General features: G+C 38.2%; 1 protein-coding gene across 5 annotated transcripts in view; it reads right to left on the bottom strand.

The window, feature by feature from the left end:
• Positions 1-22798, bottom strand: part of kiaa1549lb (KIAA1549-like b) — a 190709-nt gene that overhangs the window by 25822 nt on the left and 142089 nt on the right. For all 5 annotated transcript variants that reach the window (XM_061880658.1, XM_061880650.1, XM_061880643.1 and 2 more), the window contains 3 exons: positions 17479-17514; positions 11070-11257; positions 6672-6802 (listed from right to left, as the gene is read on the bottom strand). In XM_061880658.1, coding sequence (XP_061736642.1) covers positions 6672-6802; positions 11070-11257; positions 17479-17514 — 355 coding nt within the window. The remainder of the gene's footprint in view (positions 1-6671; positions 6803-11069; positions 11258-17478; positions 17515-22798) is intronic.

Genomic DNA, 22798 nt, shown 5'->3' with positions numbered 1-22798 from the left:
CCAAAAATGCCTTGCTTTGATTAGAGGGTACTTGAATTGAAAACATGTTCACAGGGGGTACATCACTGAAAAAAGGTTGAGAACCACTGGTCTAACGAAATGCCATGGCACGTATGACGATTTGGACTTTTGGTTTTGTCTTTCTTATTTTTTTTAATTTTCGGACTTTTATTGTGTAATTTCCTGTTGTCCTCCTCATGCAGCAACTGTTTAACGCTGGTTGCACACCTGCAATCAACATACTTTATACGTTCCGCTGCAGCATCGCATCATTTGTATCCATTATCCCAGAAATTCCACGAGATGTGAAAAGGCTGATGAACGGCAGTGCCGATACGTTTCCCACGGCACCCCCAGTCCAATTCCCTTTGCCACATATACACAGAGCTTCTATTTTTGCCAGATAACAGAGCACCACGAATCAATTCAACAAAAATATGCTTGTGCGAGACAAGAAGTCATTCACCAACACATTTAAATTACTATAACTTTCAAAATGAAGTACTCCAGGCGGATTGTATTTTACACCTTATAATCTTCTAATAGGCCTGGAAGGACCTCAGCTAAACTTTTTAAGGGTTTTCAGACATAATTTAACTCCGTTGACATTATTTATGAGGAGATACTTTTCCTGCAGGTCCAAAATAAAAAAAAATATGTTACAGGTCGAGATGGATACGAAATATAGGACTTTAATAGGTACCGACCAAAGTTTGTCGGTCCTACCGGGTAGCGAATTACATAAAATCAAACGTTGCCATATTTCGATACCTTTGTTGCACATGACATCACGTGGCCGAGAATCAAGCAGTCAAGCACTTAGAGCAGACTCTGGCTTTAAATAATGTTACAATGTTCCACGCCAACAAACTAAAATGACTCAAAGTACTCAAAAGTATAGTAAGGCGCTACTTGTAACATTCCTGTACTTTCTGCCCGCTTTTCCTGAGTCTGCTCTCTATCTGTAGTGACTGGATACGGGAGGAAGGTTGGAGCGTCGGGGCACACCTGTAGGCAATCAGCAGATCATTATATACTCTGATTGCAGTCACCTGTTGTTGCTGGTTCTTTCCTTGACATCTTCCATGCGTATCAGACCCCGCCGACTATTTCCTCACTACTTTTCCCTGCCTGGACACAAGTATTTATTTTGTTACTTTGTATTTTTTAGTTGTGCCCTGGTTCCTCCAACTTCCTTCTAGCTAGTATTGTTGTATGCTACTTTGTTTACATATTTTTTTTTTGTGGGACTGGTTTTTCCTACCAGTGCCATTGTTTTGTGTTTTTTCCGTATTGTGCTTGTATTGAAGTCTTTGTAGGAGCGGTATAGCTCGGTTGGTAGAGTGGCCGTGCCAGCAACTTGAGGGTTCCAGGTTCGATCCCCACTTCCGCCATCTTAGTCACTGCCGTTGTGTGCTTGGGCAAGACACTTTACCCACCTGCTCTCAGTGCCACCCACACTGGTTTAAGTTTTACTTAGGTATTCGGTTTCACTATGTAAAAGCGCTTTGATTCACTAGAAAAAGCGCTACATAAATATAATTCACTTCACTTCACAAAACTCCGCCTCTTCTGCCTCTGGGGTACATTCTGCGACAAGAGCGGAACACTACTTTTCAAAATGAGCTAGCCCGATCCAAATTTATATTGGATTTGCCACTAACATGCTGCTGATTAGAATTAGCAATTTTACATGGCAATTTCAACATCTCAAAGTTTGGTAATAAACTACAGAGACATGGTAATGTTACAATTAAACAGCTGGTGTTTAATGAATAGAATAATTTCAGTTCAAACACTTTGTAGGGCTCAACAAAAGTAAATACTGAAAACTTAGTGGCAAAGATTACTTTCATGCTAAAACAACACACCGTAGTCAAGGTAATTTATTGTCATTGTCAGTCTATACACTAATGCCTTCTAACATCTTGGAAGTGCAAGTGCAAGTCTAGTATATAAAAAATGTTTTTCAAATGAGACACAAGAGTGTAAGAAAACACGATAACAGGACAAATTAAATAAAATATATGCATATATATATATATACACACAGTATATATATAAATATATATATATATATATATATATATATATATATATATGCCCTTATGTAGGCTCCACCGAGGATGTCGTTGTGGTTTGTGCAGCCCTTTGAGACACTGGTGATTTAGGGCTATATGAATAAACATCGATTGATTGATATGTATGTCTATATATATATATACATATATATATATATACACTGTGTGTGTATATATATATATATATATATATATATATATATATATATATATACATATATATATATATATATATATATATATATATATATACATATATATATATATATATATATATATATATATATATATACATATATATATATATATATATGTATATATATATATATATATATATATATATATATATATATATATACATATATATATATATATATATATATATATATATATAAGGGGTGGGCAAATTAATGCGTTAATTATGAGTTAACTCATCAATCTATTAACGCCGACAATTATTTTATCGCACATTTGCGTATGTTGTTTACATGCTTTTATTTTGTTAACGCCTTTTCTTAACAAGATGGCGTCGCCCGCCGTCGAGGGGCTCTTGGTAGAGATGGAACATTTGGCAAAAATACCGGACAATTCTGCAAATTTCATGGCTGGCTTACAGCGTGGTCACTCCGGGATCACTTGCCACCGCCAGACAATTCTGGATGTGGATAGATCGGGCCGTTTTGGACTGAATGACGCGTGCTTGCTAGACCGGCTAGCTAGCATGGGAATACTTTTTCGGCTACATCCAGCGGCCTGTGAAGCAGCGGACTATATGTTTTGTCTGTCTATTCATGAATAATGCAGACGAGGCGTGTTGGCTGAGTTCTTAACGTTTACTTTCAGAGCGTGCATATCACAACATACAAGATGCCGTCATGGCGACACAACCTATACCGGGCTACCGCGCATGCTCGTCACTCCTGTTGCATGCTCGGTAGGGTAGTTCTTAATTCCCTGGCTCATAATATCACATGTATATGATGCGTGCAGTTTATCAAAGCACCAAGCAAACAATCGGAAAATTCCCATCATATCAATTCCTAGATATGGTCATAATTATTTTAAGTGCACTACGCAGAATAAACACATTATTAATATTGATAGTAAGGATAATTTGATAAAAAATTCCCTAAAACAGCCCACTACCTATAATATAGTTTTTTTTAAACATAAGATCCCTGATAAAAAAAATGTTTCTGCTGTTACCTCAGAAATTGCCTGTTCAGATGTTATGATTGTGGCTCAGAGATTTGTATGTAGATTATATTTATTTTCCATAACAAACAGGATAACTTAAATACCCTGGCAGTGGCAATAAGCTTAAATGTTTGTATTTACATTTTTTGAGTTGATTTTCATAAAATATGCTATTTAACTGCTACTGTTTAACAAGGACTGATTTAAATTGTGTTTGCACAACAAATGTTTTGGCGCTTTTGTTCATGTGGGAGAATATTCCAATAAAGGTGCACTACACACTACTTTTGAATTCATTATTGGGCTTTGCGTATACAATGCAGTTAATCACGATTAATCAGAGAAATAGTGCGATTAACTTCGATTACAATTTTTAATCGTTGCCCAGCCCTAATATGTATACATAATATGCATAAACAATTAATATTAGAAGACAAAAAAAATTAATATTAAAAGACAAACAAAAGTACCAAAAATTTGTAACTTTGAGTGCCCGTATTAGTTCCCAGGTACCACAAAATTGGTACCGTATTGATTGAAATGTCAAAGATACCCATCCCTAGTCACAAGCGTATACCGTGACAGCTATTTTTAGGGGTTCTGCGTAAACTCCGACCTGACACGAGTCAGGTCAGCGCCGTCACAGACATTGCCGATGTGCATTGACTGTCAGCAGCCGTTACAAATTTCCGCTGGATACGGACGACAGCTGAATGGCACAGTTCGGCAATCCTCACCGCCGTTCTGTTGCGGATCCGTGGTGCAGAGAAATAGCGCAGACATTTACGAGATCTCGCGGATTCTCGCGTAATTACGTGATAAAGGAAGTTGTAGTGAAAAGGGAACCACAACAGTTTATTTTTTGCACACACGCACGCACACACACACATGCACAAACACACACACCAGCCATTCACTTGCTTTCCCCGGCTTGCATATCAGGTTTTATTTGACACTGGTCCCTATATCCACATATAGCTTTGGGGGATATGTCTGTATTGGATTCGTTCATTTTGAACCTCCAGAATCAGCATCTCCTCAACCATTTGCATCAGCGAGTTGAAATTACGTCTGAAAACCTTTGACAAGTTGACCTAATGTCGGTCGCCGCTTATTAGGATGTTCCGAAAGGTTAAATACGATCCGCCTTGAAAACAAAGTATTTCATTTTTGAAAGTTAACCGGATGATTCTTTTTGGGTTTGCAAACAACGTCCTGTTCAACACAAGCAGATTTTAGTTAAATAGACTGGATGTGTTGCGGCAACTGGCAAATATAACAGCTCTGCATATATTTTAGTTCTTTAATATGCTATGGAAACTGAATACATTAAGTTTGAATAAAAGTGTAAAGAGTTAATATCCAGTGGAATCCCGGGGTTACACCTTCCCTGATATCTTGCTCTTCAACCCTGATTTCCACAGGACGAAGCGTGGCAGAGAAACACAGCAGCTACAGAATCGCACCACCATATTTCGTCAGGCAATCCCCGCTGCCGTTCTGTTGTGACTCCGCAGTGCGGCGAATTAGACTTGTCCGAGATCTCGAGAATCAACGCATAATCATTTGCTAACGTAAACAGTAACAGTAACAGTGGCCTTGTGGTTAGAGTGTCCGCCCTGAGATCGGTAGGTCATGAGTTCAAACCTCGGCCGATTCATACCAATGACTATAATAATGGGACCCATTATTATGACACTCAGCATCAAGGGTTGGAAATGGGGGTTAAATCACCAAAATGATTCCCGGGTGCGGCCACTGCTGCTGCTCACTGCTCCCCTCACCTCTCGGGGGGTGGAACAAGGGAATGGGTCGAATGCAGAGAGTAATTTCACCACACCCAGTGTGTGTGTGACTATCAGTGGTACTTTAACTTTAAACACTGGAGTAAACCTAATCTTGAGCTTTGCCGTCCATCAATACCCACAGGCAACTTGACTTGACTCGTGGTAAAGACAACAGTTTTGCCTTGCAGAACAACAACTTAATTTTTTTTGTAGCATCCTAATAACTCAAAAGTAACATCATCCCTTCATGGCAAGTGTCGTACACACAACCATCTCATTTAACTCCCACTAACTACTCCCCTGCTTCCCTGGCCCACATACTGTAGCAGCTGGTATTTGACACAGGCCCACATACAGTTTTCCCATATCGCTGCCCGGGATATGCCTGTAATATGCTTATTAAATGGAATCAGCATATCTTCATCTATTTGTGTCAACGAGGTGACGATACATCTGGAAATCTTTGAAAAGTTGACACCCATTAGGACATATTATCCGCCTTGAAAACGGAGTATTCTATTTCAAAGTAAACCAGATATTTGATTTTGTTTTTGTGAATGACTTCCTGTTTAACACAATAATATTTTACCTCAATCAAACAGATTTGTGGCGCTGACCAGCAAATATAGAAGCTCTGCATATATTTAGTGCAGAGGACATGACAGTGGAAATGGACACATTGACTTGAATGAAAACGGAAAGAGTCAGCCGCCGTGGCAATGACTTTTTGCTGCCGTTTCGCATCCTGTGGAAATTAGGGGTAAGTCTTTGGCTACTTTGTCCGCCTTGTTTTAAACTTTGTATTTTTTGTGAGTTACACTGTTCTGTGGGAGCTTCTCTTTTTTAAATAATTTTTATGAAATACTCTTGTATTTGTTCTCTCTCTTTGCATCCCGGGGGTCCAACGTGTCAGTAGGTCGTGAGTTCAAACCCCAGCCGAGTCATACCAAAGACTATAAAAATGGGACCAATTACCTCCCTGTTTAACACTCAGCATCAAGGGTTGGAATTGGGGGTTAAATCACTGAAATGATTCCTGAGCGCGGCCACCGCTGCTGCTCACTGCTCCCCTCACTTCCCAGGGGGTGGAACAAGGGGATGGATCAAATGCACAAAATAATTTCACCACACTTAGTGTGTGTGTGACTAGCAGAAGTACTTTAACCTTAACTTTGGTAAACTATGACCAGTTAGGAAGTTAAGCTCTATTCATTCTACTCAATACAGGAAGTAGGAGTTCAAAACACCCAGACAAAAATGTTCCTATCACTTTTATAACAATAATCATCATTACTTTTCTTTCAGTCAACTCTATTATTGAAATATTTCTTTTTTGTGTCAGCAATCTAAGTTTAATACTTGCCAGCCATTTTTTGTTTTCCTTACCACTAATTTAGTGATCTGATGAGATATCCAATTAACACACAGGCATCCTTGCTGTATTAATATTATGCAAATGCATCACGTCCATGACGGCGTATGTGAATATCAAAAAGAAAGATAATCACTTTTTGATGATGTCGCTGTATGTACATAAAAAAACAAGCCGAACCATGCCCTAGGAAGCATTATTTATTTTGTATTTTCACCCGTGTGCGACTCTCACCGGTTCTCTTCCGCGTCTCCTCCTTTGTCAGTTTCTGCTGTGCTGTGACTTTCGGCGCCGTGAAGCCCCTGACGGAATTCTGCTTCTCTGATTCGCTGCTGATGACGGAACCGTCCTCACTCAACAACTTGCTGCAAGTAACCATAGCAACAGAAGAGGCGGTGAGCTCTCGGCAACCCGGGCTCGCCGCCAGGTTATGTCATCCCGTCCCCTTAACAAGCTCACCTTTCTGCTTCAACACCAAACATTATTGAACTAACTACGAAAATAAGACAACCGTGCGATATCAGTATAGAGGATACGTATACAGGGGAAGGATCCAGAATCGGAAAACTCTCTGTTATGTTATCCTAATTGAACTGATGATGACTAACGCTGCCTCCGTCTGCCTCATGTTAAAGTAGCTTCAAACGCCGCACCGTGGATGGAATTAGTGCCGATCACTTTTTCGTCTCGGAGGACGCCGCGCCGTCAGTGACATCAAAGCGCCGCAGTCCATCCCTTATTTGTCTGCTCAGGACGATAACAGCAAAAAAAAAAAAGAGAGCGAGAGACAGAAGCTGCCCTCCCTGCTCCAGTTGAAGCAGCCCTGCACGGCCTCAACAAAGACGTGCACTGTGTGACAACTAATAGGGACGTAGAGAACACATTTACATAGGCTGCATGAGAGGGCGTAGTTGGGTTGAAGTTGCGGAATCATGACAAAAGAATGAGAGAAATTGGAGGAGGATGAATCTTTAGAGAAAAAGCTTAGTACAGATAACATTGACTACAGTGGGCAAAGGAGTGCAGGACTACATTGGACATTTGGAATAGCTTCCAATGCAGCATGTAATTGTATTAAAGTATCTACAGAATACTGTATCTATCAATGATGCACGACAAAGGACCGGAAGTATCTGCAACGAGTAGCGAGAGCAGCAGAAATGACTATTGGAAAAACACTGCCTACTCTCACTGACATTTACTCATTTTTTCCCTCTTCCCTCTGGAAAAAGATACCAGATAATGAAAACAAATTCAAACACAGCTTCCACAGCACTAAAATGTATCGCCCCGTCACGTCACTCCCCCTCCGACTTCATGACTGCTAACCTTACTCCTCCTGACCACAATAACTATACCTGTGCAATATAAGAGCATTATCATATGTTCATCGTTATAGTTTACCAGTATACTTACCTGACTTGCACTGCTGACTTTAATGTTTACAGTACAAGGACATACCATGCACTGCTATGTTTGTATAGTCGACAAATTACCTGTTTATTTGCACTACAATATGCACCAGTCATTTTCACTTTTATATTTAGTTCAAATGTCATTTTTTCCAGTTGATTGTATTGTGTTTTCATTCTGCCACGTACAACTCCTAAACTGTATTTAAGTTCTACAGTAATAGTGTTCAACAATAAAGATGTAATGTCTATGTGTATTTCTTGAATTATATCTATCTTCTTAACCATTTCTCCAGAAATACATTTATGAGGTCGGGTGCCACTGATGTTGTATGACAAACTGTTCTATAGTTTCAAAAGTGTTTTACCACGCCCAACAACTAAAAACCCATCCTTCAGATTGCAGCATAAGTAGGGTTGCTCAGTTTATCAAACCATACAGCACGTTTTCCACATGCATTCACAACAGTTGCCATTGTGCTTGCTAACACAGTTTAATGGTTGGAGGTTGTGGTTTTCATGATTTGGTTTGGTATTTACATTTAGGGCAACGGCTTATATATGTGGTTTGGAGTTAGGCTAGTCATGGTAAGGGTTAGAAGTAAGGATTAAAGTTGTGTTTTGACTGGGGTTTAGGTTTAGTACAGGTCTATTGAACTGGTAGCTTGCGGCCAAATCCGACCAGGGAATGACACCCAACCGGCCCCCGAATTCAGTTAACAAAAAACTTGGAAGAACATCTTTGCAGCAGATTATTAAAAACGCGAGAGCACATACCTGTACATCATGTTTGACTAACTATTTTGCAGTAGATTCCTAAAATCAGCAGAGCGCTCCTGTTGTATCGACAGGTATCCATCCATTTACTACTGCTTATTCCCTTTGGGGTGGCGGGGGGCGCAGGTGCCTATCTCAGCTACAATCGGGCGGAAGGTGGGGTACACCCTGGACAAGTCGCCACCTTATCGCAGATCGACATGGATATTTTTCCCAAACATTGTTACTCTGACAAAATAAGTAGACACCAAACAAATGTCCACTGCAGGGAATGTCAGTTCTCAGGAATATACAAAATACGAGTATAAGTGAAGGTCTGGCCCCCCCGGTCCTGAGCTTTCTAGAAATGTTAGCCCTAACCCCGACCCATAACAATTTAGTCGAATGTTCCTGGTTTAGGGTATAAGCAGAGTTTTAGACTTGTGGAAGGTTTTAGAGGGATTTAGAGCAGGGGTAGGGAACCTATGGCTCTAGAGCCAGATGTGGCTCTTTTGATGACTGCACCTGGCTGTCAGATAAATCTCAGCTGACATTGCTAAACACGGTAAGTAATGAATAATTCCGCCGGTAATCACAGTGTCAAAAATAACGTTCAAAATATAAAAGATTCTCATGCATTTTAATCCATCCATCCAGTTCTACCGCACTTGTTCAAGAAGTCGCATTAATGATAGGAAGTATTTTATTTATTGTTGGTTAGCTTCAGAATAACAATGTTATTAAAAAGAAAAAGAGACTTATTATACTCGAAAAATGTTGGACTAACTTAAAAATGCATGCATTTAGTTCATCATCATTTATATTTATTCCTTTCATGAAAATGCATATATAAAAGCCTCGTACAATTGACACTTTCATTGTTTTTTTGTTTCTTATACATTTCCATGACCAAAAAGGAGCAGATGGAAGAATAATATTCTTATATTTATCTGCCACCTTTTTAACACAAATTATTTTAGATGACTTTATAACTGTTCCCTCCAACAACACCCAAACTCCAACATACTTTCCAATTTTCCTTTAAGCATTTTCACAATGACACGTCCAATCTAAATCAAAATTCAGTTTGATATAATTCCAGTTTTGTCTTTTTATAACTTTTTTTAAAAACAAAAATGTTCTTACAGCTTTTTAAGTCTTTGTTTAGAGAATTCCATGCTTTCACACCAACAACAGACAAGCACATTTTTTTCAAATTTGTTCACACTCTTGGATGTTTAAAGTCATACGGCCTTCTGTGGTTCTCATCTTCAGATGTGAACACATAACTTTTGTATGTCCTTCGGAATAATTTTATTTCTCGCTTTGAACATCATTAATAGAGTATTAAATTATACAATGTCTTTTAGTTTTAGTAATCCTGACCTAATGAAGAGTGGATTTGTGTGGTCTCTATATCGTACTTTAAAAATGATACGAATTGCTCTTTTCTGTGAAATAAAGGCATTATGTTGCCTTGATATGTATTTCCCAATACACTATGGCCAATTATGTGTTGCCAATCAACCTATCCCCAGGTGCATGTCTTTGGAGGTGGGAGAAATTTGGAGTACCCAGTGGGAACCCACACATTCACGGCAAAAACATGCAAAGGGTTTGGGTTTTAGGGTCAGGGTTGTGCCATGGTTAAGATTTTCTGTTGGAATTCGAAAAAAAAAAGTAACATAATTTTGTTACGTGGTTAGGAATGGGGCATAATTTTGGTTCAGGTTTTTTGGGTCTAGGCTTTTATAACAGTATCGGGTCCGTCAGGGCTTGGGTATAAGAACATTATTATGTATACAGTACATAAAAAAAATATTTCAGGTTAATTACAAACTAGATGGCCCCCAAGTGTGAGTGTTAGTGACGTTGCTTTCTCAATGTGATCAGTGTCACCCCTCTTGTTCCAGCTTTCCTGTGGCGCTGCACTGGATGACAAAATGAATGCATGGATGGTTCCATTTGGTCTGAAATAGTAAAGGTAAAGTTGAAGTGTCTCTATACTGTTATGATGATTCAATGTAGACAAAATGAAATTGTGTTGTACTTGTGCAATGACAATAAAGAGCATGTCATACCATACCAGGATGGTATAATGTCAAACGTACAACAAGCTCTCTTTCAGAATCAGCTATACCGTCAAATCCATTTTATTTTATTCTCATTTTACTGCACTGAAATTGAATCCCGCTTTAGAAAAATGTTGCCTTTTTTGATGAGTGAGCATTATACAATCTATCATGATTTAATATGACAGTTAATTTCCGAAACAGCACTATTTGCTGTCAAATAAATGAAATTTGACTTGGTTGCACACAAATATCTGCTCATGTCTGCATATCAGTCAGCATTAAAGCATTAGTTGGATACTAGAGTGAAGCTTCTATTGAGCACCAGGAATGTGAGAGCTTTGAAATGGTGTATATTCTGATACAGGACATTATCAATGAGCTGACAATACCTTTTGTGTTTGTCACTTGTGAGATTTGTTTTGGTGACGGTTCCTTCTTGTTTTAAGGTCTTCTCCAGGGAAAGTGGTGCGTCACGAATTTGTAGGGACATCACTAAAGTATCCTGACCCGCAGGTAAGGGGTCCTCGTCTCCCTGTTGGCCCAAATGTTGCTTGGCATAGTCAAAACCTTGGACTGGCTGTGAAAAACACATAATGCAAAAAAAGGTAAAATCAGTCCTGTAAAACATGATCAAATTATGTGTATTATACAAAAGCTACATATACACAAGTACATCGTCAATATAAAAAAGTAAAACTGTATTAGGATTGGTGCTGCCAAATAATGAAAGGGTAGGTGCCCTTGTTTTGGAATTTTGCCTGTTGTTCACAATCATTATGAGTGACAAGAATACACACGTCTTTTTTTTTTAAGCTTTTAAAGATGATAAGAAACACTTGCAAGATGCGGTTAATTGGAGTCCCTGTTGTAGCCTTCAAAGCCCTCTAAAACAACTTCGGAACCCTCCATCAACATTTTTTTATATATACTCTGCAAGTATATATATATATATATTTATATATATATATATATATATATATATATATGAATAGGGCTTCACGGTGGCAGAGGGGTTAGTGTGTCTGCCTCACAATACGAAGTTCCTGCAGTCCTGGGTTCAAATCCAGGCTCGGGATCTTTCTGTGTGGAGTTTGCATGTTCTCCCCGTGAATGCGTGGGTTCCCTCCGGGTACTCCGGCTTCCTCCCACTTCCAAAGACATGCACCTGGGGATAGGTTGATTGGCAACACTAAATTGGCCCTAGTGTATGAATGTGAGTGTTAATGTTGTCTGTCTATCTGTGTTGGCCCTGCGATGAGGTGGCAACTTGTCCAGGGTGTACCCCTTCTTCCGCCCAATCGTAGCTGAGATAGGCGCCAGCGCCCCCCGCGACCCCGAAAGGGAATAAGCGGTAGAAAATGGATGGATGGATGGATATATATATATATATATATATATATATATATATATATATATATATATATATATATATATATATATATATATATATATATCGTATTTCCTTGAATAACTGCCGGGGCTTATTTAAGGCATGCGGTAAAAGAAGGCAGGCGCTAATTATTTTAAAACCTCTTCTCACCCCTGTGCTTATCAATGGCATGCAGTTATGACTTGAGTGTGATAAAATAAAATAAATAATAAAAAAATATTCTGCGGCCGCGGCCCGACGGTTGGGGACTACTGCTCTACAACATGTCATCGTGCCCTCCTTTACACAATGCTATCTGCGTGCCGGTAGGATGCATGCATTGCAATGCATACTTAGTCAACAGCCATACCGTTTACACTGATGTTTGTGATATAAACAACTTTAAAACTCTTACTAATATGCACCAGACTCTGTGAACCCTAACCAAAGAAGAATAACAAACACATTTCTGGAGAAAATTGGCTCTGTAAAACATTATAAACGCAACATAAGAATTACCCAGAATTCCAATGCATCCATGACTCTTGGCTATATTATACACACGCCCCCAACCCCGCCCACATCAACCGACGCACGGAGAGGAGGGGGTGGGGGGGTGGGTGGTTTGGTGCTAGCGGGTGTATAATATGGCCAAGAGTCATGGGGGGGAGGGGGGGTTGCCCACATTTGAAGTCCTCTCCAAGGTTTCTCATAGTCAGCATTGTCACTGGCGTCCCACTGGGTGTGAGTTCTCCTTGCCCACTGGGTGTGAGTTTTCCTTGCCTTTATGTGGGTTCTTCCGAGGATGTCGTAGTCGTAATGGTTTGTACAGTCCTTTGAGACATTTGTGATTTAGGGCTATATAAATAAACATTGATTGATTGATGAAGAGTCATGGATGCATTGGAATTCTGGGTAATTCTTATGTTGCGTTTATAATGTGTTACAGAGCCAATGTTCTTCAGAAATGTGTTTGTTATTCTTGTTTGGTTGGGGTTCACAGAGTGTGGCACCTATTAGTGAGAGTGATACAATTGTTTTATATCACAACCATTTGTGTGATCTGTATGGTTGTGGAACAGGACCCCTGGTTTACACACAGTAAGAGGAAAAATAAACTCCTCTGTCATTTTGAAAATGATGGCAGGGGAAGAGTCGCTCATGACGTTATGAATCTGTCCCAGCGGTGAAATTAAGCATGCGCTAATTAATTTGGGGAGCGAGTTTTGCCCGGCAGTTATTCAAGGGTGGCGTGTATTACATGCCCGGCGGCTAATCAAGGAAATACGATATATATATATATATATATATATATATATATATATATATATATATATATACATATATATATATATATCGTATTTCCTTGATATATACATACACATATATACATACACATATATATATATATATGTGTATGTATATATATATATATATATATATATATATATACACACGTATTCTATTGCGATGAGGTGGTGACTTGTCCAGGGTGTACCCCACCTTCCGCCCGATTGTAGCTGAGATAGACACCAGCGACCCCAAAGGGAATAAGCGGTAGAAAATAGATGTATGGATATATATATATATATATATATCAATCAATCAATCAATCAATGTTTACTTATATAGCCCTAAATCACTAGTGTCTCAAAGGGCTGCACAAACCACAACACAAACCACTACGACATCCTCGGTAGGCCCACATAAGGGCAAGGAAAACTCATACCCGGTGGGACGTCGGTGACAATGATGACCCAGTGGGACATATATGTGTATGTATATATATATATATATATATATATATATATATATATATATATATATATATATATATATATATATATATACTAATAGACACATAACAGTAAGTAATATTTGCAATGTTTGCAATATTTTTGTTAATTTTATGCACTACTGCAACTTTTTTCCATTTATTTCCGTTTCCATAGCAGCGCACTTCCGACCTCCAGCAACAAATTTGTGTTCCTATTCCGGAAACAAATGCGAGTGAGTTCTAATCATGGCAGACTTGGTAACAAACAACAAAGACGACTATTTTTGGACACATGAAAATGTACAATCTTATCTTTTTGAACCTGATTATACGGAAGAAGAACTATTGGTTATAGAAGCCAACAGAAAGAGAGGCTGAAACGTTGAAGCAGACAGAAGCCGAAAAAGCGTGACGGGACATGGGGAATGGGGAACATGGAGCCAAGCTATGTTGACATTAAATACGTGCTTACCCAAAATCAATTAGAAACGTCCCCGGCCAGCTGGCCCAAACGGACAACTGTCCATCAAGTGAGTCACCATATTATTTATCCTGATCATCCTTGTTATTACCAGTACATTACATTCGTTGTTGAACGAGCTGTGTACAAACAAAACATTAAATGTGGGCTAATATTTTACAATACTGGAATATCATTGTTCATGTTTTTCATTCAGTTCAGATTGATTTCCTATCGCATTGTGTTCTGTATTACAAACTCAAATGCCATTCAGTTGCTAATGCAGTAGTTAGCTTACCTTATGTCGTAGCTAGCTTACAGCTACTGCCGTAGCATGCCGTCACGAGGCGATGTGTTGCTACACTAGGAAAAGAGTTCCTCATTGTTTGCTCTGTACAATAATAATGTCGTTTCAGCTTGATTGTTATACAGGTTATGGAACATAAATAAAGTACCGTATTTTTCGGACTATAAGGTACGCTTAAAATCCTGTAATGCTCTCAAAAATCCACATTGTGCCTTATAACCCTGTGCACCTAATGTAGAGAATAATTTTGGTTGTGCTTACCAACCTCAAAGCTGTATTATTTGGTACATGGTGTAATGATAAGTGTGACCTTTACACAATGAGTTCAAAGCAGAATGCATTGCTCCCATTAGCGAGCCACCAAGAACAAGTCAATTATTACGAATGAGAATGCAAAAAAAAACCTTGTCTTCTCATAAGGATTGTGTTATGCAGTTTCCCTTTAGATTCTATTAATCAGACTATTTGCATTGTATCACAGTTAATCTCAGCAAATTCCTTGCATGTGTAATTCAAATTAACTTAAAACTAGACACATGTTTTTATACATGTATTAGCTTAATTAGGTTTTTGTATATCACTTAAACAAATTCAATCACAGTAGATTAATAGGGTGCATAATTGAAATTAAAATTTTAAAAAGTCTAGTGTTGTCCAAAAATTAAATGTTTTAACCAGGTTAATTACACTTTTGCATTTTGATTCATCACAGTAAATGACATAATTATGTCATGTCATTTGATGATGTGGTCCTGATGGCTTCATCTGGCCGGGATCTTCAGCTCTCACTTAATCGGTTCGCAGCAGAGTGTGAAGCCACCGGAATGTGAACCAGCATCTCCAAGTCCAAGTCCATGGTACTCGCCCGGAAAAGGGTGGAGTGCCATCTTCGGGTTGGGGAGGAGACCCTGCCCCAAGTGGAGGAGTTCAAGTACCTAGGAGTCTTGTTCACGAGTGGGGGAAGAGTGAATCGTGAGATCGACAGGCAGATCGGTGCGGCGTCTTCAGTAATGCGGACGTTGTATCGATCCGTTGTGGTGAAGAAGTAGCTGAGCTGAAAGGCAAAGCTCTCAATTTACCGGTCGATCTATGTTCCCATCCTCACCTATGGTCATGAGCTTTGGGTCATGACCGAAAGGATAAGATCACGGGTACAAGCGGCCAAAATGAGTTTCCTCCGCCGGGTGGCGGGGCTCTCCCTTAGAGATAGGGTGAGAAGCTCTGCTGCTGCTCCTCCACATCGAGAGGAGCCAGATGAGGTGGCTCGGACATCTGGTCAGAATGCCACCCAAACGCCTCCCTAAGGAGGTGTTTAGGGCACGTCCAACCGGTAGGAGGCCACGGGGAAGATCCAGGACACTTTGGGAAGACTATGTCTCCCAGCTGGCCTGGGAACGCCTCGGGATCCCCCGGGAAGAGCTAGACGAAGTGGCTGGGGAGAGGGAAGTCTGGGCTTTCCTGCTTATGCTGCTGCCCCCGCGACCCAACCTCGGATAAGCGGAAGATGATGATGATGACAGTAAATGACTTGCATGCATAATTAATGAACTAAAAAAATAGCGCTGTCAAACCATTAAATTATTAAATAAAATGAATCACACTTTTTCCTTTTGATTAATAACCACAGTAAATAACTTAACTCCATACTTAAAATCTTTCTTTTGAGTTTTTTGATTAATCACATGAGTTAACGCGTTAACTTTGACAGTCCTAATCATAATACTTTTTATAATTGTTATATGCTACAATCGTATATTTATTTTGTAATGTAAATTAAATCTAAATATTTTTGTCAAATACGATGATGTAAGTGTCCGAAAAAGCGCTAATTGAAGACATACCCTTGATTAATTTATTATTTACAAAGACATCAAGAAAAATTCCCTGAAGACAGTATTTGAAAGAGATTTTTTTTCAAGACATGTCCTGATTATTTACAGGGAGGGAGGGGTTGACAAGTTGCTGTGCCTTCAACTGGAGAAGATAAATTGATTTAACTGAAGCCCCTTTTCATCTTCTTCCAAATTCTTGTCGAATAAACACTCACAGTGGGCGGTTATGAGATGAGATTGGTGCGTTTTCATAAAATTATAGCCATGGATTTAAACATTAAAACACATTAGGGGATGCAGGGAGAGCGGAGGAATAATTGAATGTGTGCAGAGAAAGGCAGCAGCTGAAGGAAAACACCGAGTGAAATCATGTGTCATAAATTTCCTGCGCTTCAATGCATCTGGCCAACGTCGCAAAATCAATGTGACACTGTGCTGAGCAACACGCACATACAATATATACAGTCAATCGAACTCACTATGTTCCCCCACAATGTCAACTTTAAATGATTAATAATGTATGCAGTGTGAATAACCTCCGGAATAAACAAATCGCCAGTTTTACTCTCGGTGAAATCACTGTGAGTGTTTTTACATGCCAAAGATCACAGAGGGATCGATTGTGTGCTGGAATAACTGTGGATTACTGTGTAGTGTGGCACTTTTATTGGTATCAATAAACCAGCGAAATGTGCTGAGGGTGTCACTTTTTGTTTTCATTCATCTACGCTGATCCAGTCGGGCGTGAAAAGCCCCCGACTCAGCAATAATAACACGGGACACAAGAGGTGCTGAGATGAGTTTGATCTGGCTATACAGACCACAAGTTCACACACTCGGGCTTCATAAACATTGTCTGGACAAGCTGACTGCGTGTGTCGAGTAACATCTGGAGGATGCTTGCAGCCAATTTTCTTGCATCCAAGAGATTCTCATTGTAAAAACAAAAAGGCTGCTGTATCGTTTTCATCAGCATGCATGAATTTACAGCAGTGTAGTAGTCCCTATCTAATCCCCTGACTTGGCCCCATGTGAAGACAGAAAATGAAATACCTGGTGGTAGTAGTTCACATCCCTCCGATACGCCATCTGAAAGTCAAATCAAATGTTTTAACAGTCACCTACATATTGAAATAAAGTACTGTATGTACCGTATTTTTCCGACTATAAGTCGCAGTTTTTTTCATAGTTTGGCCAGGGGTGCGATTTATACTCAGGAGCGACTTATGTGTGAAATTATTAACACATTACCGTAAAATATCAAATAATATTATTTAGCTCATTCACGTAAGAGACTAGATGTATAAGATTTCTTCGGATTTAGCGATTAGGATTGACTGATTGTTTGGTAAACGTATAGCATGTTCTATATGTTATAGTTATTTGAATGACTCTTACCATAATATGTTACGTTAACATACCAGACACCTTCTCATTTGGTTATTTATGCGTCATATAACGTACACTTATTCAGCCTGTTGTTCAATATTCTTTATTTATTTAAAATTGCCTTTCAAATGTCTATTCTTGGTGTTGGGTTTTATCAAATAAATTTCCCCCAAAAATGTGACTTATACTCCAGTGCGACTTATATATGTTTTTTTCCTTCTTTATTATGCATTTTCGGCGAGTGCAATTTATACTCCGGAGCGATTTACACTCCGAAAAATACAGTACTTCTGTCACAATATTACTGAGTGACAAGTGGAATCATCTTAATCATGAGATAATAAATCACAAATGAAATAGATTGATCAATACATGAATGGAAATGATCATATTTTTCTAATCAAAATACATTAATTCACACATTTAATACAAAATAAGTTGTGTAAATACATATTTTTATATCAACTATGTATTGTACTAATACACATGATGTCACAGTAAGTTTGATATCCATTTCTGTGTTTTTTACTCTTTTATTTATACTTTTTACACTTTTTATTTATACTTTAAATTTATACATTTAATACATTCTCTACATACCTTCACTGGTAACCCCTCTATGTTGCGTCACAAATACACCCAGGCCAAACAAAAAGCACAACAAGCCCTTGTTTGTGCACACCAATAAAACTGCACTTTGTTAACTCTTCTTACTTGATGCTAAGTTGTGTGTAGTACTATTTTTTTTTTTTTTTAATTTATAGTAGTACCTCAATTCAACAGCTTAACTGGTTCTGTGACAGAGCTCTGAACTCACAGCACTTCTATCTCAAATCACCGTCTCCGTTGAAATTAATGGAAATTAAGTTAATTGATGTTTGCCCTCCAAAACAGAACAATTTTAACATGTAACATGGTTTTTAAAACTGGGGTGATAGAGCCTTGTCCATCGCTGCTCCCACCCTTTTGAACTCTCTTCCCAAACCCATCTGTGACTGCTCAGACCTTCCCACCTTCAAAAGACTTCTCAAAACACACCTATTCAGATATGCTTTTAACCAGTGATTAGTGTTCTGTGTCCTGTAATGTCCCATCTTGTAATTGTCCTGTAATATGTTGTATTTTAAAATATACTGCTTTTATATTTCCTGTATTTTATATTATTACTTTGAAATGTTTTATATTTATTTATTCAAAAAATTGTTGAAAGATAAACAAGTGATTCAATTATAAATAAAGATTTCTACACATAGAAGTAATCATCAACTTAAAGTGTCCTCTTTGGGGATTGTAATAGAGATCCATCTGGATTCATGAACTTAATTCTAAACATTTCTTCACAAAAAAATAAATATTTAACATCAATATTTATGGAACATGTCCACAAAAAATCTAGCTGTCAACACTGAATATTGCATTGTTGTATTTCTTTTCACAGTTTATGAACTTACATTCATATTTTTTTGAAGTATTATTCAATTAATAAATTATTTAAGGATATTTGAATTGTTGCTATTTTTAGAATATTTTTTTTAAAATCTCACGTACCCCTTGGCATACCTTCAAGTACCCCCAGGGGTATGCATACACCCATTTGAGAACCACTGCTGTAAAGCATCTTTGAGTACTCTGAAAAGCGCTATACCAAATAAAATGTATTATTATAATTATTGTTATTAAAAGGAACAACAACTTAAAGACAAGAAATAATGCAAAAAAACAACACAATTTATGTACTACCAACAGGTCTGCCGTAAACTGGTAAGCAAACTTGGCAATCTCTCTGACCCCTAACTGAAAGGAGACCCCTGACAACGACTAGTCATATATTAAATTTAACAGCAACAACAAATTGTGGTTCTGTCACTGGAAAATAAAATGAAAAATATCAGAATAATGTCAAAAACACTCGGAATCCCCCTTGAGGGGCCGTTTCCAGCAGCCAAAAGTGTCATATGCTCCATGACCCTGTCAATGAGGAATGTCTTAATGGCAATGAGACACTGTCGGAATCCCCCTTGAGGACACCCTCTCAGCAGCTAACACACCGACACACTGTCGTGATGTCGTCTGAACTTTTGCTGACTGCGCTTCAAAATCCGGTTAAAAAATGAAACAAATTTCCCCCTGAGAAAACCGAAAGTGGAAAAGGAACAACAAAAGACCGGTAAGGTTGCTATTTCGTGGCTCTATGGCAGGGTCCTCAAACTTTTTGACCCGGGGCCGCATTGGGTGAAATTAATTTGGCCAGGGGCCGGGCTGTTTTTATATATATATATTATATACATATATATTATATATGGTTCTATATATATAATATATATATATAATATATATATATATATATGTATATATATATATATATATATATAAATATATATATATATATATATATATATATATATATATATATATATATATATATATATATATATATATATATATATATCACGTAATTGATTTGTTGTACATATTCTCACTCACTGTCCAGACCGTCACTTATGTATGGACATTTTGTATTGTAATGTTTTGCAAAATACACTCCATAAATTCATTCTTATTTTTCCAACACTGCCATCAACTTCAACTCATGTTTCTGAGGAGGACAAAGACAAGAAAAAAGACTTTGTGGCATTAACCTCATCAAAGCAGTTTGAGTCTAAACCACTTCCCAGTGCTGATGCAACAGAAGGATGGAAGTATGTTCAAATAGAAACATTGTGTCCACATATTTTGTTTGCTTATTTTTTTTCATTGTATTTGCTATTTAATAAACCAAAGTTATGTTCTGTTTCAATGGTAAATATTTTATATTGTATGAATAATATTTGCACATTTTATATCATATTTTGTATAAATATTTATACTTATCCAAGTAAGTTTAATTTTCTGTTTAGTATTAATTTTGTTGATATACATACAGTATATTATCATTTTTATATAAAACTTTCCTGTTTTAACAAACATGTTTGGATTAAAAAAACCTTTAACCAATTGAAGCACATTGCTTCAATTGGTTAAAGGTATTTAGAGGGTTTTTTTTGGGGGGGGGGGGGGGGGGTGGTACCTTCAAACGGGCCTGACTACTAACAACTCCAGTAGTTCTACAAAGTAATATACAAATAATGTACAGCCTTTACCTTGGAGAGTGGACTTTTAAAGTTAAATTACCACTTATAGTCCCAGTGTCCAAGTGTGGTGAAACTACCCTCTGCATTTGACCCATCCCCTTCTTCAACCCCCTGGGAGGTGAGGGGAGCAGCAGAATTATTTTGGTGATTCAACCACCAATTCCACCCCTTACGTAATGGGTCCAATTTTTATAGTCTTTTGTAAGACTCGGCCAGGGTTTGAATTTACGACCTAACGATCTCATCTCACGGCGGACACTGTAACCACAAGGCCACTGAGCAGGTATCTTTCAAGCTGCTTCTCCGTCAAACACACCATCAGCAGCATCTCCATATTTTCATGCAAAAATGTCTGCCGTTTAGATGTTAAACATTTTTGGCTGGCTTTAGACTCATTCTGCCTAAATATGGTGCAGCGCTACGCTTGAATTGCTTTGCCAAGTTGGCGACCCGCTTGCCATGTTTGTGATGATTTATTTTTTTAATTCAATGAATATCATCTGCTTTTTCTTCTCAGCTCTGTCCTTCACCAGGGGCGTCGCCAGACATATTTCACTGGGGCACGTGCCCCACTGTTGATCTGCAGTGCCCCACTAAAAATTTCACCAATAAAAAAAAACGCTTCAGAGTTTTAAGTCTACATAACATAGACAACAGCGCACATACTACTTAGTATGGTAATTGATTGCTACTGTATTCACTCCACGAAACAGAGAGCACATGGCTACTTAATATGGTAAGTTATTCACGTGTGGATCGAGACTTCAGTTGAGAGAGAGAGAGAGACAGAGGGGGGATTCGAATCACTGCGTGAGGTAGGTGACGTTAGCCAACAACAATTTGTTAATTACAATATATTCTGATTTTGATTTGACTCAAACTGTAACTCCTAGATGGATTTAAGAAAGTTATTCGCCCGCAGCAATGAAGAAGAAGCAGCAAGGAATGAGAGATGTAAGTGAAGTCCTAGCTAGCTAGGCAACATCATTGTCTTTAGTTGATGCTAAGTTAGCTAACGTTATTCCTTGTATCAAGACAAACATATTCATTTGCTGTACGAGCTGTCTGGGGAATTTCCAATGAACATGAAACATAAAGTTGGTTATTGTCTGCTGGTTCTGCATCAATGATGATTTGGAGTAAGCATGTGTGAGTTGAGTGCTTCTCAAATGGTTTATCTTCAGGAAGAAAAACATTTTTTCATATCATCAAGTCGCGAGCCAATTTTTAAATCATTCAAGTTTATTTCACAGAAAAATAGCAAGGTAGACTTGTCTTGTTAATCGGTGCGACTTTGACTAAAATAATCGTGTTTTTTCAATAGAAAAATGGCTACAGCTAAAGCATCTGGTTTTATTTCCAGAAAAAATAGTAACATTTCTGTATTTGTTTTCAGAAAGATGGCTGAAAATATCGGGTTTTGTTAAATATATTTCCATGTCTGTCCTGAGTCCTCCTCCAACGTGTTAGTCGGTTTGCCTTTTGCTAAAATACTCACTAATAGTCACTAGAAAAAAGGCTAAAATTATATGGTTTTGTTGCCACAATTTTATTTTTTTCTCCCTAAACTTTTTTTTTTTCATGCACACATCTTACTGCGACTCACTGAAAATGACACACAATCCACTTTTATGTCACGACCCAGCAGTTGGGAGCCACTGGTCAACTGTATAACAGTTACTGTAATATTTCCATGTCTGTCCAGAGTGATTGACCACTTTGCAAAAATGAAAAGGAGACGTTACAGTTTACTTCTCAGAAAATGATTCCCCGAACAGACACACAATAGTTGTTCATTTATTCCACTAATGTGGCTTTATTGTTTTGTGTATATTTTATAGTTTTGTGTATCT

Source organism: Nerophis ophidion, linkage group LG02 (assembly GCF_033978795.1).
Source record: "Nerophis ophidion isolate RoL-2023_Sa linkage group LG02, RoL_Noph_v1.0, whole genome shotgun sequence".
Classification (NCBI taxonomy): domain Eukaryota; kingdom Metazoa; phylum Chordata; class Actinopteri; order Syngnathiformes; family Syngnathidae; genus Nerophis; species Nerophis ophidion.
The sequence above is the reverse complement of the archived record's forward strand: the minus strand, read 5'-3'. Positions and strand labels throughout refer to the sequence as shown.